General features: G+C 41.3%; 1 protein-coding gene across 1 annotated transcript in view; it reads left to right on the top strand.

Annotated features, from left to right (window-relative positions):
- NOS1 (nitric oxide synthase 1) overlaps positions 1 to 19,884 on the top strand; it is a 364,505-nt gene that overhangs the window by 304,302 nt on the left and 40,319 nt on the right. Inside the window, 3 exon segments of the mRNA XM_029571229.1 lie at positions 13,226 to 13,342; positions 14,719 to 14,886; positions 18,536 to 18,681. Coding sequence (XP_029427089.1) covers positions 13,226 to 13,342; positions 14,719 to 14,886; positions 18,536 to 18,681 — 431 coding nt within the window.

A 19,884-nucleotide genomic window follows, 5' to 3' on the forward strand; every position in this document is an offset into this window, starting at 1 on the left:
CAAAATCCACAGCGTGGTCGGCGGGGCCTTAGAAAGTGGAAATTACACAACCCCTTTCTCACACATAGATTCTCATTCATACCTCCTCTCTCTCACACATATACACACACAGGCTCTGTTTTACACACATAACCTCTCTCTTCCTCACTCACAGGCTTCTGGCTCTCAATTTCATGCACACAAGCACAGGCTCTCTGGTTCTCATACACATGCACACACAAGCACAGGCTCCCTGGCTGTCACACCCTTTCTCAGCAGTCTTGCTTATCAGTCCCTCAGCAGATTGTTCCCTAGCCCCTGCTCCCCTTCTAGACCCCTCCTACCCAGCACTCTTTCTCCCCAGCCTCCCTCTCCCCTCTCAAACCCCCACCTCCCCAGCACTCTTTCTCCCAAGCTCCCTCTCAAACCCACACCTCCCCAGCACTCTTTCTCCCAAGCTCCCTCTCCCCAGCAATCTTGCTCCTCTTCCCCTCCGAACTCTTGTTCCCAACCCCCTTTCCCCTCTCAGACCCCAAATTCTCCAGCAGTCTTGCTCCCCTCTCTTCTCCCAGACATCCCACTCCCCGAGAGTCTTACGCTCTAGCTCCGTCTCCTCAGCAGCCTTGCTCTCCAGACCCCTCTCTCATCCCAGAATCCCACCCCCCAGAAGTCTTACTCCACAGCCCCCTCTCCCCTGCCAGACCCCCCACTCTCCAGTAATCTTGCTCAACAGTCCCCCTCCCCTGCTAGGCCTCCACTTCCCAGCAATCTTGCTCCCCAGCCCCCTTTCCCCTCCCAACCCCCTTTCTCTCCAGAAATCTTGTTCCGCAGTCCCCTCTCCTTTCCCAGTCAGCAGCAGTCTTGATCCCCCCTCCCTCACTTTCTCACACATAATCCCCTCATTCACCACAGGTGGCCAGTGCGTGGCTTCAGTGCATGCTGCTCACCCCCGTGGTGCTGCCAAGATTCCCTCATTCACATTCCCTGCTCCTGAATAATCAAAGAATTGCGGCCTTGCAGCGTGGGCTGCTTCCTCCTTCCCCGCTGCCGGTGCCTGAATGACGACATCAGGTGCCAACAGCAGAGGAGGAAGAAACAGACCATGCTGCAAGGTTGCATTGTTCAGGAGCAGGGAGAGCAAATGAGGATCACGGCAGCACCACAGGGGTGAGCAACATTAAAAAAAAATCATGCAACGTCCCACTGCCCCAAATGAGTCTCCTGTTGTCAGCAGCCCTCCCCTGTTCCAATGCCTATGAGTATAAATAGTAGTGCGGCCCCGCCAGAATCATCAGCATGGCCAGTGGGCCGCTCTGCTTTCACACTTACTGAGGACCCACATGGCAGCGCTATGGTGCCTTTCAGTAGTGGCGTCTATGACCGTGGCCATATTGGCCATAGGCGCATACTGTGGCTCTGCTTCAATGCACCTAAAGACTAGAGATCCAGGATGCTAAAGAGAAGGACAGAGGCAGTGGAAAGAGTTTGTTTTGCTGTTACTGAGGTGACCTCAGAATCTGAATACACAGAGAGAGAGAGATTTGCATTTCGGGTTATAATGTGAACTGTCCTAGATCTGTTCTGCACCATTTGCAAATCCTAAGTTATTTTGATTATTGTAAGTATTGCTATTCTGCTGTAGTTAATGATGTTCTCTGCCTTTTTTAAAGACGATTCATTTAAGAATGCATTATTTGTTTTATTATATGATTGACTGGAACTGATGTTTCTGTTAAATGTTACTTGTTTGCTTTTTGCATGATATTCTTCTTTTGTATTTATAAACGGCAATAAATATAAAATAAATACAGATTAATAAGGCATTTATTTATTTGATTTATATTACACTTTTCATTCATGTTGGTAAGAGCTTGAAATAATTGAGTTAAAATATTTTTGTGTCACTATGATGCATGATGGCTATTGCAGACTACTTAGAAATCCATTGTCAGGTGAATGCTATTGAGATAATTTTCTAGAGATATGCACATAAAAATAGCATATATGCACATTAGTAGCCTGTACTCGCTCAATCCATATTTTATAAAAGTCAAAATTTGCATGTGCGGGCGGCCCACAACTCACGCACTCAGAGGGGAAATTTTACAAAGCAACGCGCAGCGATGTGAGTATGGCTTCCCCAGTTCCATCTCAGTCTACTCCAATTAAGGAGTGGAGTGGGAGTGAAATTCCTATAACCGTATCTAACCTTCCTACTTTTTCCCCTCTCCTCCCTGACCTCCTACCCCCTACCTATTAGGAGTTTTTTTTGTTTTACTACTTACTTCAACTTCGGTGTTGAAACTTCTGCACACCAGCCAGCTGCTGGCGCTCGCTTCTCCGGGACAGTGGCTAATGGTGCTGTCCCAGCCTTCAGAGTTTCATATCATGACCCCTAGTTCTGAAATTCCATGGGACGTTTCAGAACTTACCTGCCATATGCCCTTTGATCTGAACAAGCTACTCGTCGTCCATTTGGTCAAATTAGTATTCTGGTCCTTGTAGTCCTGATTTTGAACTGATAATTAGAATTAGAAGGAACAGAATACATTGGGATGGGAATAACAAAATCATGACCAGACTATCAGCTTCAGTGGAAATAAAAACCGAGGACTAAACTTTTTAATCTTTAGTGAAAATGGAGTTAGGTTGGTGGACAGTATGTCAGTATATTTTATTATGCTTATTGCTTTGTGATTTAATAGCCTTATGATTAAGCAGCACTAAAATTGGGGAATCCCAATGAGACTTCGGTGCAAATCTTTTGTAATGTGAAATTCACTGAATTCTCAATTGAAAGTTGGAAAACATGCCCATTAGCAGCAGCAATCTGATTAGCTGCACATCCTCTGGTGCTTCATTTTCACAGTAAGCTCAGCATGTCATTAATATATGAGCACACAGCGGGGAGTGCTTCATCTGGTTATTACAACACACTATGGCTATGTAATAGGCAAAAGGCCAAGACTAAGGGCCTGAGTCACCCAAAATGTTTTTGAAATCTGGAGAATGAGAACCTGAAAAAAACTTAAATAGCAACTGTCTTAAAAGTAAATATTTGTGGGATGATATGTACCTGTAATTTTTTTATTTCCAGACCATACAGACATAAGAGTCATCATAGGCTCTCTATTAACCCCTGTATTTTGCCCACAGACCTCCATCAAATACCTATTCCCTGAAATACATAAAAGTCGGTAACTTTTAAACAGGTGCGCAGGCGCACGTTCGTCGACCCACAACCTGAGACACATCCATTTTATAACATACAAGCATATATGTACGTATGTTATAAAATAGGCTGGGCACATGTACATGTGCACGCAAATCCTGCATCTACTGTGTAACTAGGGGCATTTTACGAGGGATGCGCACCAATCCTATTTGCCATTTTCCCAGTTCACTTCCAGTTCACCCAGTTTAGGGATAGGACTTGCACCCCCCCCCCTAATTTAATAGCCTCCCTTCCCCCCTATTATCCCTGACCCTTAAAACCCCATTGACTTGCCTAAATGTTTTGGTTTTAAAAGTTACACACCATGCATAGCAGAAGTAAATTTATGCAGCAGGGGACCCTGGCGCTCGCAAGGACGCATAAGTATTTATGCGCACCTTTCTTGACCGGGCCCCCGACATGCCTGCGCCCCACCCATGCTTCGTCCCTTTTCGAAAACTTTTCTTCACTTGTGCGCACAGCAGGAAATACACGAGTCCTCAGGCGGCTTTAAAAATCCGCTTGCTGCGTGCCAGCCCAACTTGTGCGCGTATTTACCAGTTTTGGCGTGCAAAATTCACTTAAGAGTTTTTATTTTGCCTCTGGCTACCTTCAGACTTGAATATATTTACTCTGGTTTAAGACCGACATAAGTCCAGACTGAAATATTGCTCAGCTCCCATTCCTTCTTGCAAGAATTATTGTGGTACCTTTAAAACATTTTACACTTTTGCGGGGAGGAAAGGAAACAGCAAAGCTGGCTGCAACAAAGCATCTTTTTCACTCTTTCTCCACCTCAAAATCTTGTAGAGATTTTTTTTTTTCAATTTAAATTTTTATTGAAAATTTTCCAGATTAACAGCATAGGGAACAGAAGTTAACAACTAGAACCATGTCCCTGTGCTCCTCTCTTCCTCTCCCTCCCCAGAAGAGTTACTCAAAAGTAAATATTCACCACAGGCTTTATCCCAGGTTTCAAATAGCAACCAAACACTCATATGAGATTCAATATATTTTCTTCAAAAGGCAGTTCATTTTTTCATTACGTATATACCCCAGAGCCTTTTATACAAGTCTGACATGGATGAAAGGTCTTTTCGCTTTCAACATACAGCTCTGTCACACTTTGCAGCTACTAAAATCTGAAACACCAACTTGCTAATATGTTCTTGCACTTCCTCCATTGGGGCATGAAGCTGGAAGACCACCGGCGTTTTATCAAAAATATTTGGTATTTTCCTCAGACAGTTTTTGTATTCTATCCCAAAACCTTGAGATCATTGGTCATGTCCGCTATATATGAGCCATGGTGCCCACCTCCCCACACACCCTCCCTCTTTAACCAGTGAAAATAAATTTTAAAAGAGTTTTCTACCAAATGTGTCGAGACTGAAGTTTTATCTATCCGCCCTCGTATTTCCTCCCAGGAGTCATTATCAAGTGTACATACAAAACCACGTTCCCAGTCTCACTTGTGCTGTAATTTCCCCTCTCAGTTACTAACATGTTCCTTTTAGAAATAAAACCTTTAAGGCTTAGACCAGTCATGCAAAATGTTTTCACACACCGAGTACTTTATACAAAGTGGCTGTTTTCCTCTAATCTGCCTCAGGTAATTTTGAATTTGTAGAAAACCATACTAATCACAGTGAAGGACTTTATATTTGCTGTGAATGACTTCAAACTTTAATGAACCTGGGAGATGAATAATTGATCCAATTGAATAGTCCATTCATTTTACACCTCCTAAAGCTCATACCATCCCTCCCTGATATAAAACCACCCCCATGAAGATACCTTATCTCTGAACCCATCCCATATATCTAGCTTTTGCTGGGTGAATGGGTTAGACACTTCTTTGGAATAATGTTTCCCTTTAAAAACCCAGAGGTAATGCTTAATGGGAATATCCTTCAAGAAGAATTGTTCTGTACACCCTCATTGTTTCTTGTACATCTCCTCATGCCACTCCAAAATAGATCTTGCTTGTGCAATTCTGGCCTTTTGGAAGAAAAAGATTTTTTTTTTCAAAACCCAAGGTGGTTTCCACCTCCAGATTAATTCCAAGAACTTCTTGTGAATTTTATTCAACATGATATTGGAAATAGCTATTGGAAGCATATGAAATAACGCAGGCAAGGCAAAGCACTCGTCTTTAATGCCGCAACTTATCCCAACCATGAGATATTAAAATATTGCCAGCGTTGAAGATCCACTAAGATTGCCTGTATCAAGGAAGAGTAATTCACTTGAGCAATCTACTGATAGTCTCTAGTGATCATTACTCTTAAGTATTTGATAAATTGCTGTGAACATTTGAAAGGAATTTGTTTGCACCTGATGCACTATAGGAACTGGAATATTTATGTTCAAGAGCTCTCACATTCATATTTACCTTAAATCCTGTCATCTTCCCATACTGCTCAAATTGCAAGACTAAATTCAGATTAGAGGTAATGGGATGAGTCAAGGTAAATATCTCATCATCTGCGAAAAGAAATATTTTGTATTCCACTAGTTGTATCTATAATTCTTGAATGTCTATATTCCTCTGAATCCTATCAGCAAGTGGTCCATTACAAGAGGTGACAAGGGGCAGTCCTGCCAGGTACCTCTATGCAACATAAAAGTATCTGAAAAGCCATATATTTTAAGGCATACCTGAGGGGTATCATGTAATCTTCTAACCTAAGTGATAAAGCTAGTGCCCATTCACAGTTTTTCTAATATCTTATACATGAAAGCCCAATGAACTCTATCAAAGGCTTTCTTAGCATCTATTACCAGTAGAAGGGATGCTAGATTATGTTTTCTTACCACCCATATAACATTAAATACTCGGTGGACTTTATCAGATGTCCTTCTGCCCACTATAAATCCTGATTGATCACAACTAATTAACTAGGCATAATTTTTGCAAATCTATTTGCTAGAATTTTTGCTAGGAGTTTTACATCAGTGTTTAAGAAGAATATAGGCCTGTAGGACACACAGTACGTTTTATCTCTGCCTTCTTTTGAAAGGACAGTTATGTCTGCCAAACACATGGATGGAGGCAGTCGTTCTTCTGCTAATAGATCATTGAATATCTTCTTCAGACATGGCACCAGTATGTTGGCAAACTGCTTGTAGATTTGGGCTGAGAACTCATCAGATTTCAGTCCTTTGTTCTAAATATGTATGTCATAGTCAGACACTTCTTTCTATAATGCAGATTGTTGGTCTGTATTCAAAATTGGAAGTTGATTACTTTCCAAATATGAGTCAATTTCCAGGTCTTGAATAGATTTATCCACAGAGTACAAATCTTGATAGAAGTCAAGGAATTTTTTTAGAATTAAATTAGGCTCAAACGTTACTTGACACTGTGATGGAGTGACCCAATTTTCCCCCTTTAACCTATGTGGGACCAGGTGGGAGGGAATAAGAATGTGAGTCCAGCTGGAATCAGAGGGATCCATATCTCCCATCCGTAGAGTTTCCGTTGCTAACTCAATGAGCTAGCAAATACTGTAGGCTTAAATATCCAGGCAGCGTGACATCATATCAGGGGGATGCCCCTGAGGTTCACGCCAATGTGGAATTAAAGATGAGGGCGGCGTGTGTGCACGCGCCCTAAGGTACCTTGGAGGAGCATGGCGGGAGGCAGCAACAAAGCTGGTCCGGGGATGCCGGAGCAGACAGCAAACAGAACCGCGGCAGCCAGTAGTCCGAGGTGAGCAGAAGGAGCCGCAAGTAGTGAGAGGTAGGCGGGGCGAAGCCGTCGAAGACCGGTCGCAACAAAAACCTGAAAAGGCTGAGAATTTTCCCATTAATTCTAGCAAGACAGTAAGAGTGTTATTGGGATGGGTTATAAATAGCAAAACATCATCAGCATAAGCAGCAATCTTATAATCTCGTCCATCAAGAAAAATTCCACTAATATATTTATTTTGTCTAATTGCAATAAGGAGAGACTCAAGAGTTAGGATGATGATAGCTAGCTTGGGCCTCCGAGCTCTGCACTGTCATGTGGGTTAACCTCATCTCAAAGTTGTGTGTGCCCCAGGACATGCTTGGGGTGTCCACCATCTTCTCTCTGAACTGCTCATCATAGTTTAACCAAGCGAATCCCTCGTATGAAGAGTGAGCACTGACAATGGTGTCCTGGTAGGATCACATTGCCAAGAACTGTGAGGGGTCAGCTCAGCCAACTATCGATGCCAACCATGCAAAGGACCAAACCCAGTTAGTAATAGTCCTTGGAACCCGCTTGGGACCCATAAAAGCTTCCTGCCACCTGCGCCCCTTGCGTGATCCTTCCTCATGTCTGTGCCCTTCTATCAGTCTAAATATGTCAACGTATTGGCGTCAGTGTCAAAGTGTCAAAGTGAACGTGGGACACCCTGCCAAAAGAGGATATTGACGAGGAGCTCCTACTGCCCGAGGAGTCGGAGCGGTGGGAGTGCCTCCTATTTTTCCTTTTGTGCTTCCACCCTGCAGCCTTGTTGCCCTCTGCAGGGGGTTGATCAATGGCTACCCCTTCCACCTCTGGCTGCTGAGTAGAGGTCTCCCCTCTTTTCTTTCTTTTTATCTAGGCCTTTTTCAGTTTAACTTTTAATTTGATCATTAATAAATAAAGTTCTAACTGACAAGTGGACCCCAATATTTTTTTCCACAATTACTGTGCTGTTATAGTGCTAAGAATTTTGCATGCAACTTAATTGTGTCAGCCTAACGAGTCAAAGAAATCAAACCACTCTATTACTATTATCACTGCATCAATTTTTCATCATCAATAGTTAATCTTTCACAGTTCTGCCAAATGTAATTATTCCTGGTTACCATAGCAACCTAGCTTACTTTAATGCTACTGGTATTTATTAATAATAATTACTGAGCGCTCTGAGCTATTAGAATGGGGGTAGTAGCCTAGTGGTTAGAGCAGTGGGTTGAAACTAGGGAAGCAAGGTTTCAAATCCTGTGGATTTGGGCAAGTCATGTCAAACTCCATTGTCTCCTCTACAAATTTATATTACAAGTCCTCTCTAGGAACAGGGGAATACATAATGCACCTAAACTGTAAATCATTTTGACTTCTAATTTGAAAAAGTGAGTAATTAAATAGAAATCTATCAGAGACAATTGTTTCCCTGCTTACACTTGGAGAGCTGCCTCTAGACTGCGCTTAAAAAGCCCAGTGAGATGTCTCTGAACAGAGGCATTGCCATTTGCTAGGTACTTTAAAAATCTTAGGTACAGGCCCATGGGTCCTTCCTTTCCTATACCCTACACCCCCACCCCCACACACATAGACCAGAACTGAACACTTGAGAACGGGGGAAGTGACAAGCTGACCACCTGATCTTCTCCTCATTTGCATAAATTTGCCACCACTGCCCCTGAACTATCTTCCTCTCTCCCATCCCTCTGCTTCTTCTATTCTAGTAGCCACAGGAAAGTGGTAATGAACAATCTAACAAAAATGAACAGAACCAACAAGGCCATCAATGATGAATGATGCACTCATGATTCGACATGAAATAACATGAGAATGACAGAGCATAATCTGCATGCATTCCATTAATTATGTGCATACATGTGTATTATGGGTGCATTGCTCATTTTCCCCAATGTTATGGAAATATGAATGCATCAAGCATCCTCACTCTTCACTGATCTCTTTTTAAGGTGCTCCTAACAGATGACTGAGGGAAACAGTTTAGCACAGCATACAGCACTTGGATTACAGTATTGAAGACATTTAAAAATTGTGTTTTCTTTAATTTGATGCTGAAAACAAATTGACAATGAAGCTTCTGAAAAAACTCAATTACAATTATAATATAATAAACCTCCCATACCAAAACAGCACTAAGTGCCAGCATTCAAACAGTAACAACTCTACTGAAAGCAGAAAGCAGGTGTAAATCTGCGCGCGCCAGCGGGCTGCTGGCGCGCCATCACCCGACCCAGGGGCTGGTCCGGAGGCCTCAACCATGCCCCCGGGCTGGCATCACGCCCCCAACACGCCTCCCGCCCCACCCCGAAATTAGTGCCGCCTACCCGACACGCCCCCTTTGCCAAGCCCCGGGACTTATGCGCATCCCGGGGCTTGCGCGCACCGCCGAGCCTATGCAAAATAGGCTCGGCGCGCGCGGGGGGGGGGGGGTTGTGGTAGGTTTTAGGGGGGTACGCACGTACCCCTCTGAAAATCTACCCCATAACATGTTCAATTTCAATTAACCTTTTCTGGCAAAAAAACTTCTAATAAAAGAGTTTTGTAGTCCCACAAAAACAAATGGAGCCTTGGTAAAATGATTCATTTCTTCAAAATCCATCATTTCTTAAAATGTTTAAAACACAACATTTTGTGCCCCAGAATCCCAGAATCTTAAGGCTTTATTTCATGAAACTTATTTATTTTATTTATTTATTTAAAAAGATTTGTTGACCGCACCCTCCAAGATTCGGGGCGGTTTACAATAAAGTGAGCATAAAAATAAAGATTATAGCACGTCGTTCACATATAAAATAATGTTAAATTAAAATAAAAATCATTAGATGAATAGGCATAAAACAGGGAAATGGGGTACTACAGATATACTTAATATAATAGGCCATGTAAGTGGACAATGTAGTCAAACAGGGGTAAAATCCTAAAAGATTTTTGAAAGCCTGTTTGAATAGATGGTGCTTTAGGGCTTTCTTAAAATCTTGTTTGTCATTTAGCATTCTGATGGAACTGGGTATGGAAATCCATAAAATGGGGCCGGTGATGAAAAAGGTCTGCTCTCTTGTCATGCTAAGTCTTGTGGCTTTAGGGAAAGGGACTTGAAGAAGTTAGTTTTGAGTTCGGCGGGTTCGTGAGGGAGTGTAAAGATAAAGAATTGCAGATAGCCACAGACTGTTGTTGTTGTGAATGAGATTGTGTAGAAAAAATTAAGATTTTGTATTGGATCTTCCAGGAAATTGGCAACCAATGTAGATTTAACAGGACAGGAGAGATATGATCATGTATTTTGGTGTTGGTCAGAAGGCGTGCCGTAGCACTTTGGGATAACTGAAGAGGTTTAGTTGAGGATAGTAGTAGGCAAAGATATAGAAAGTTGCAGTAGTCGAGACCAGTAAGGATTAGAGATTACAGTATAGTTCAAAAAGCTGCAGGTTCAAAGAGAGGCTTAACATGTCTAAGGAGATGCGGTTTATAGAAAAAGGATTTGACTATGGATTTGATGTGAGCTGTCATGTCAAGCTTAGAATCGAGGAGGATGCCGAAGTGGCGAGTAGTGAAGGAAATCTTGATGGGTGTATTGTTGATGGATATGGAGCTCAGGATGTCAAATGGAGGGCTTTCAAATATCATGATTTTGGTTTTAGATAGGTTTAAGGAGAGTTTGTTATGGAGTAACCAGGACTTTACAGAGGATAAGTATAAGGTGATGAACTGGAGGGTGCATTGCCAGGTATGCCAAGTAGGGAAATAGAATTGAATGTCGTCAGCGTATATGCGATAAGAAACTCCTAAAGTGGAGAGTAGTTGGCAGATGAGGGTGAGATAGAAATTAAATAGAGTGGTGGAAAGAGCTGAACCTTAAGGTACGCCAGTGTGGCGAGGAAACCAGGAAGAAGTAGTAGAGTTTAAATGTATTTGCTGGACACGATTTTCTAGGTAGGATGTAAACCATAACATAACAGAGCCAGAGAAACCAATGTTTTTAAGGCAAGAAAGTAGAATTTCATGATTGATAGTATCAAATGCAGCAGATAAGTCAAGGAAGATAGACACAATGGACATCCCGGAGTCAAAGCCTCAGTGCACCTAAAATCATTATTTTATTTTATTCAGGATGTCAGCTGTAAATGAATTACCTCTACTGAAAGTGCTTTCCATGCCTCATCCACCTTCAAATTTTCTGCAAGGAACTGCTATCAATTTTACATTTTTCTAGCAATGGCCTACAAAAATGACTGACAGTAAACAAAAAATGGGGCTCTAAATCACACAGCAATAACATCAGATATTGATATCATCAGCTGGCACCTCACCCACAAACATTGCCTTAGTCTGTCTGATTCTCTGACAGCCTATAGGAGCTTCGAATAAACTTTGAGCCAATACAACTGTACAGAAAATGCAGAGTTTAACTGCAGGGGTGCTATCTGCTTCCCGGGACTCCAGAGCATAAAATAAAGAGTGGGGCAACCCAGCCATGGAAAAGAAATACAGCTATGCCCTCAGGGGGTAGTGTAGCTCCTCCTCCCCTTCCCCAACTTCTCCAGGAACTGGGAAATACACTCTTAAGTGCCCACAATATTTTTGTGGGCATGAGTTAAATAATAAACCCACTTGTTTTATAATATGATGAGATTTTTATTTGCAGTTCTTGGTGATCATAATTTTGCCAGAAATATTTCCACATCTCAAATTTGAGTGAATGGAGTATTTACTGTCATTCAAAAAGGCCTGTACAATACTATGGAGAACAGAGATTTTTGCTGTACCTGTTCAGCCTAATTATCAGAGATTTCAATTAGTCTGGCTTTTTCTATGTTATTTTGGGTAAAATTAAATGGAAAAACAAACCTTTTTGTATTTTTTGGACGGCAGGGAGAATGGATGTTATTTTATTATCTTATTTCTCAAACTTTTATACCACTCTTCCAAACAAGCTTAGAAAGGGAATCATAGTATAATAATAACACAACAAAATAAAATACTAAAACAAAATAGAACTAAAACATAAGGCAAACACAGTTTCTAAAATTAAATCCAACATTGCTAAAGGTTCTTAAGATGCTAAAGAAGTAGTGTAATACTTAAGGCCAGCTAAGCTCTGCCTGTCATTTCTTAAACTGTTAGAACAGAACGGCTTGCTACTGATTTTATTTCATTTAAAATGTATAATGTCTTACCAGTGCGCTTTCACCTGGTCATTGTAGGGGGCAATGTTCATGCTATCTGCATAGATGCAAAATCTGTGGGTAGTTTATACCTGCTTTCAAAGTAAGTATGCGCATACTTTTACTTTGAAAATCAACTGATTTAAAAAATACCCACAGAGATTTGCAGCTGCTTTTTTCCAATCAAAACTATGCACTGGCTTTCTTCCCCAACCTAACCCCTCCCCGGGAACACCTCCACTTCAGGGTGGAAACAGGTACAAGCCTTATGGTGCAAGGTGTGTACTTTAACTACATGCAGGGCAGGCAACTTTCAGACAGGCAATTCATGCATGTAAAATGCGTTTTACCTGTGGAAATCCCTTTCAAAAATTGCCCTCAGGGAGGGCAATTTTCAAAGCCATTTCTGCTAGTAAAGCCCATGGAAATGGGCTTTTAGGAAACTGCCCTCTCTATCAGATGAATTTTAAAAGGAGTTACACATATAAATGTAACATATTATCGTAGCAATTTTCAAAAGCCATTTACCTGTGATAATGTGGGTAAAACCTATTGGCAATTCAATGGCTGACATTGTAACAATTTTCAAAAGCCCACTTATAAGGGTAAAATGCATTTACACATATAAAACCCAGTTTTAAGTGTGTAAATGTTTTTGAAAATCAGGCTCTTAATGTATGTTAAAGTACGTGCATAGGGTCTGTATGAGCATACTTTTACCTGATTAGAGGGAGGCATTTCCGGGCCGTGGGGTTAGGGAGAGGTTTGTACTTATGCACATACTTTAGAATTTTTCTCAGAAAACCTACCCACAAGTGGAAATGTATACAGGAAATTTTTCTGAGATAACTTTCAAAGAGAAAGTAGGCACCTGCTTTCATTTTGAAAATTAGTGTAAAATCCAAGGGTAAAAAGCACCCGCAGATGCACTAATGGAGGCAGTTTTCAAATTACCCACAATGGCTTCATAAAGTAACCACTGGGTAATCATATCCTAAACCATCTGCATCCAAAGGTGTATAAACATTCAGTTGGTGAGATCTGGACCAGAACTTAGTGCTCAGTTTCCAGATAAACGGAATGGGATCCGATATGATAGGACATCACTGCTGAGTTAAATTTATAATTCTACTTTTCCCTCATCCTAAGGAGCTACAAGGTTCGGTTTAACAGTGTTTCTTCTTACTCGGATGCTCGAAAGTCTTCTGGTGATGAGACGGGACCCCGAGATAATTTTGAGAGTGCTGGACCTTTAGCTAACGTCAGGTAAGTTTATGTGTGGAAATGGAAAGCACTGTGTTTCTCTGCTGATAACGTACTTTAATGGTGAACCTATGCAACTTATCCTGAGGCACTTTGTGACCTCTCTTGTTTAATTCTTATCCAAATTGATTCTGCTAGTTGCAGCCCTACCTTCCAGTTACAAAATCAGGACTGCAACAACCAGAAAATCAGACCCTAGGATTAGGATTGCCAACTGGCTCCAGATTTTAAGGAAGGGCTGAGCCAGTCCTGGTTTTACCACACTGTCTCTGAACTTGTAGCGAGGGTGTCCCCATCGATTTCCCTGTGAAAAGCAAAACCAAAAGTCTGTGCAGGGAGTGAGATAAAACCAGGACTGAATCAAACCTGGGGTCATTTGTCAACCGTTGCTAGGATGGAAGATTCAAGGCACGCTTCTGTTTTTCAGGATGAAAAACTGTACCAACATAGAACTCTGCAGGATTTCCAAATAAAATAAAATTTTATTTTGAAATTATAAAAGGATATATTATCATTTATTTTTACCTATGTTTTATATCCCTGCTTTGTGCCACTCCCCTGTATGCTTACACTGTCTCCACAAAGGCCAAACTAGGTGATACAGATATAAAAAATATTAAATGGAAATAAACTTTAAAAAATGGCTAAAAATGGAATTTCAAATGTGCATGAGGGTTGGAGGATTTTTTTTTTCAATTATAGGATTTTTTTTTTAAGGAAACACACAGTAAAATAACTTGATCAGTTAACACTCAGCTAACCACAACACTGAAAAGTAACTAATAAATCATTGACAAATGCATTCATAATTAGGACTCTGGCAACTTCCTGTTATCCAAAGTGACTGAATGGCGGTCACTGGACATGGTTAAATAATAAGTTGTGTAGCTGCAGGTAAATCCTGGGTAAGTTATCTGTGGCCTCACCCAGCGGCCAAGCAGGTTTCTAGCGATTCTGTCAATGAGTCAGAAAAGGTGCCAGTTCATAAGAGGAGGAGGTGGTGAATCTCAAATAAAGTAATATGGTTACCATGTTAGTCCATTGCAGTGCATAGAAATAAGATGAACAAGCAAATTACAGTATAGGTGAGACCTTCTGAGCTGATAAAGGGACTTAACTCAGTCTAAAGCTAATCACTAATGCATTAAGTTAATCTAATAAAAGGTTATTGCCTGCTACTGCATACTGGTCAGAGACAAACGTTTGAAATCTAGAAACATTTTGGTCCTAAAATTCAAGCTGCTTGCAGTTCTGTTGGCCTCTGTTGCCAGTATAAAGGAGGCTGAGAATGAGATCTTCCTATTCTGGGCCTGTGCTTGGACTGGAGATGATTTTCTTTGGCCATTCTGAGACGCAGTTGCTTTGCTTGTGATTTACAGGTTTTCTGTGTTCGGCCTGGGATCCCGAGCATACCCCCATTTCTGTGCCTTCGCCCGTGCTGTGGATACTTTAATGGAAGAGCTAGGAGGGGAACGAATTCTTAAGATGGGAGAGGGTGATGAACTTTGCGGCCAAGAAGAGTCTTTCAGGACCTGGGCAAAAAAAGTTTTAAGGTATTCACCGATCTGCTGGATATAGATTCTCTTTTTCATCATCACTCAATATATTGTAATCAATTAGATTCCTTAGAGATTCTCAGATACAATCCACACTTTATTCTGCCCAATACTCTTAACAATGTCACAGTCCACTGCGATTCCTGTGGTAGAAAGAACCAATGGATGCCTAAAACCTTTGTTACAAGTTTTCTCTGTATAGCACTGGCTCACTCTTTAACATAACAGGAAAATAAACTTGGAACTCCAGATGGTATCAAAAACAAAACAAACAACACTGGATTAATGTTCTCAGTCTTCTTCTTTTATATAAGAACATATAATGTGCCATGCTAAGTCTGACTAAAAGTCCATCAAGCCCAGCTTTCTCTCTATGACAGTGGCCAATCCGGGTTTCGAGTACCTGACAGATTCCAAAAAGTAGATCCATTTTTTGTTGCTCACTCCCAGAGATAAGTGGTGGCTTTCACAAATCTTCCTGGCTAATAATGGTTTATGGACTTTTCATCCAGGAACTTGTCTAAACCTCTTTTAAACCTAGCTATGCCAGTAGCCTTGACAACATCCTCTGGCAACAGATTCCACAGCTTTGATTGTGCATTGAGTGAAAAAATACTTTCTCTTATTTGTTTTAAATCTGATGCCTGTTAGTTTTGTGGCATATCCCCTAGTTTTAGTATTATGATTATTATTATTATTTATTAGTCTTAATATAATGCCTGTAAAATGAAGTATCCAAGCAGTGATACAATAAAAAAAACACAAATAAAATCAATGAATTACAATAATTTAAAAAACAAACAGTAAATCACCTAACAAAGATGAGTATCACAAAATCCAGGATACAAACAATTACTGAAAACAAAACCTGGCAGGTAAGTGATCGTCCACAATCTGCACCATAGATTTAAGCTCAATAATCAAAGGTTTGACAAAAAAGCCATGTTTTTACCGCATTACAAAATTTATAAAAAAAATTAGTTCAGTAGGCATGTCCAAAGGGAGGGCATTCCAGAGAGCTGGAGCCTAATAAGTAAATGAAGATCTGCGAGTATTCACGAGCCGAATGGCTGAGGGAAGTGAAAGATAAAAAAGACGCTTTTGCAAGGAATACAGAAAGAGAGCTGGAGAATAAGGAATCAGAAGTTTTGAAAGATATAATGGGACTCCAGAATGAAGCTCGCAAAATTTTAGACAATCTGGTTGATTTTAAAAGCCCTATGCACACCAAAGCCAGGAGATATGTGAGGTACTCGGCCTGGCATGCGCCACGCGGATTTTAAAACCCATGCAAGTATGCGCATATCTCCCGGTACGCACATAAAACGTTTTCTCACCAAAAGGGGTAGGTGTGACATGGGTAGGCCAGGTCTGCACCATGATGTCAACGAGTAAGGGTCCCCTACCACGTAACTTTACTTTTGTTATGTCATGTAAGTCATGTAAGGCTAGTCAGCGGGGTTTTAAGGCTCGGTGCTAATAGGGTAAAAGGGAAGCAAGTTATCTAGGGTGTTAAGGTAGTCCTCTCCTTTACTGGGGTGAACTGGGAAAAAGGCCTATTGCGTCTCCATGTGTATCTACTAAAATTCCCCTCACTTACGCACTTGAGACAGCATTCACGTGTATATATGTGTGGATAGCCGATTTTATAACACACGCATATATGTACGTATATTATAAAATTGGCATGTCCATGTTTGTGCACCGGCAAACACGCACACATATATGCATGTGCGCAGGTCTTAAATTTTACTTCATAGAATTTTGAACCTAATACAGCATAAAAGAGGCAACCAATGCAAAGTTGGTAAAATAGGGGTCACACGATGAAATTTCTTTAGTCCATAGATCACCTTAGCAGCTTTATTCTGGAGCAGCTGTAACTGCTTTAGTTGTGAATTGGGTAGCCCGAAAAAGAGGTAATTGCAATAATCAATCCTTGAAATAATAAAAATATGAATTAACAATTTTAAATCATGAAGTTCCAGAAATGGATGGAGTTGACAAATGTACTGGAGAAAGAAGAATAATTTTTTAACTATATTAGAAATATTTTATTTATTTAAAAACATTTATAGCCCACTTACAACGAACCAGCAGGTTATAACATATCAAAAACCAATATAATCAATACAAAAAAAATATACATTCTTATATAAAAGAAGAATATTAATCCAGTGTCGTTTGTGGTGTTTCAGATACCACCTGGAGTTCAACAAGACTATTTTCCTCCTCGATGGACAAGAACATTATATTAAAAAAAAAAAAAAAAAAAAAAACCCAATTAAAATACATTTACTTACACTAAACTGGGTATTTTAAGTTTCCACAAAAGCTTCATGGAATAAAAAAGCCTTTTGTTTACAAAAAATTTTTATATCACTAATAACATGGAATGCAGGCAGCAAGGAATTCCAAATAACAGAGCCCGCTATAGAGAATGCCTGACATCTTGTTTCTTTTAGACGGGCATTTTTAATAGAGGGCACTGATAAGTAATCCAATTCTTGAGACCGGAGGGACCTAAGAGGAAGGTAAGACTGCAATAAACTTGACAGATAGCCTGGATCACCTGGCTTCTTTGATTTAAGACTGAAAACTAAAATTTTAAAGCGAATGCATTGCAAATAAAAAAGCCAGTGTAATTCCTATAGATGAGGGCTAATATGATCCCATGGTTGTCCTCTCACGACTAAATGAGCAGCGGTATTCTGCAAAACACATAAAGCACTAAGTCGAGAAGCTGGCAGACCAATTATACAACCCATTACAGTAATCGGTAGAAGATAAAACAAAGGACTGCACTAGGGTGCGAAAATCTTCCTGATCTAATATATAGGGGCAGATTTTAAAAGGTACATGTGCAGCGTACATTTGCGCGCGCAACCCAGCACACATAAATGTATGCCCGATTTTATAACATGTGCGCAGCCGCGCGCATGATATAAAATCAGGGGTTGGCGCGCGCAAAGGGGGGCACACTAGTGCACCTTCCGCGTGCCGAGCTCTTGGGGAGACCAGCTGACTTTCCCCGTTCCCTCCGAGGCCGCTCCGAAATCGGAGCGGCCTCGGAGAGAACTTTCCTTCTCCCCCCACCTTCCCCTCCCCTCCCTTCCCCTACCTGTCCTGCCCCTCAGCCCAGACCCCCCTCCCCGTACCTTTATCTCACAAGTTACGCCTGTCGGCCAACAGCTGACACATAATCCCCCAGCCCAGCAGCCTTGCAGAGGCCTCTGACCACGCCCCCACCACACCCCCGGACTGCCCATTTTTTCAAGCCCTGGGTCTCACATGCATCCTAGGGCTTTACACACGCCACCGGGCCTTTTGAAAATAGGCCTGGCATGCGTAAGCCCCCTACGCGCATAAATCCTCCTGGGGAGGGAGGAGACACAGTCGTTGCACAATGGTGACACCCAGTAGCTGAACTTAGATTCTACATTTGCCAGGTTCTGGAAGGGGCTATGGTTTGTGGCCCCCAGTCAAGGACTATCTCTGCAATGACTGAGGTGGATTGAAGGGACAGTGCCATGGCGCAGCTGGAAACCCTTGAGAGTAGGAAGAAATTACTGGGCCAAACAAAAACAAAAAAAAAAGCACTAAAAAATTAACAAAAAGAATCCCTGACAATGTCATATTGCATGCAGGCAGCGTGTGATGTGTTCTGTGTGGGAGATGACGTGAACATTGAGAAGGCCAATAACTCCCTCATCAGTAATGACCGGAGCTGGAAGAGAAGCAAATTCCAACTGACCTTCGTAGCTGAGGCACCAGAGCTCACGCAAGGTAAAGTAAATGTGTACCTTTCCTTATGGAGATCTCTTACAAAATAATACCCAAAAATAAATAGTGAGACTAGCAACCATACCTGCACTGTAATAACATGGCAGTGAATCTAATCTGACCCATAGGTAATGTAGTTTCAAAAGAGCCGAAAACAAATGGTGCATCCATGCCTTACTCCCAAAGTGACATTCCAGTGACAACAGATGTTATTAATCATAAGGGCTCACTGAATATTCAAGATTTAATAAGCCATTCCAGTATTTCAATACGCTATCTACAATACCAATCTAAAGGAATAGGGAGATTTATTTTTTGGCACTGTGAGGGCCATTTACAAACATGTCTGATGACCCGCTTGAGGATTATCCTCCTTAAATGTGGCTTCCAGAACATGCCTCCTTTTAGCAACAAGCAAATGAGATGTTCCAATGAGCATGATCAGGTTGGGGGAGTAAACTGGCCCATGTACAGGTGATTTTCAACTGTACGTGCTTCTAAGTTTCTATGAAAACATGGGATAAATACAGGGGATATCTTAAGGAGGCGATGGGAATTATAATGCTAAATTAATTGAACAGAAGGGCAGACTGGATGGGCCATATGGTCTTTTTCTGCCATCAAGTTTCTGTATCTATTTGCTCCCCTTATGCTCCCCACCTCCCAACTATCCACCCTTAATAGCAGATATAACGTACATGGACTCTTAGCATGCTAATTTTATGCCTTCAGGTTGTTTCCCTTTGAAAATTTCCTAAAGTGCCTTGTAGCTATTTGATAGTTGTCCCCAGTATGATTCTATCACACATTGTGTATGCTTTTACCATATTTGCATCACTACTGCCAGCTAACCCAGCTCGTCATATAGATGGTATGTTTAGTGTTCAGGCCTCCTACTGGCACATGACCAGGAATGAAAGGGTTCAGCCTCCCCAGAAATTTCCTTCATGCTATCAGCAAGGCAGGGGTACTTGTAATGACTGAGGTCAAGAGGAAAGAGTGTGACCCATGACACATATAATAAAAAGAACACTGGGTAGGGAGGTTGGGATATAGAGTAGATTTATATAGAAAAGATTAAGGATCAATGGTGGTATAATGTATACTCTTCAGTACCTCTATATAAATGTTATCCCTGGGCTAGTTATTCCCAGATAGTGGTTCCAGAGGCCATATCTCAAATTACTGTCACTGATGGTACACTTT

Source organism: Rhinatrema bivittatum, chromosome 11 (genome assembly GCF_901001135.1).
Source record: "Rhinatrema bivittatum chromosome 11, aRhiBiv1.1, whole genome shotgun sequence".
NCBI lineage: Eukaryota > Metazoa > Chordata > Amphibia > Gymnophiona > Rhinatrematidae > Rhinatrema > Rhinatrema bivittatum.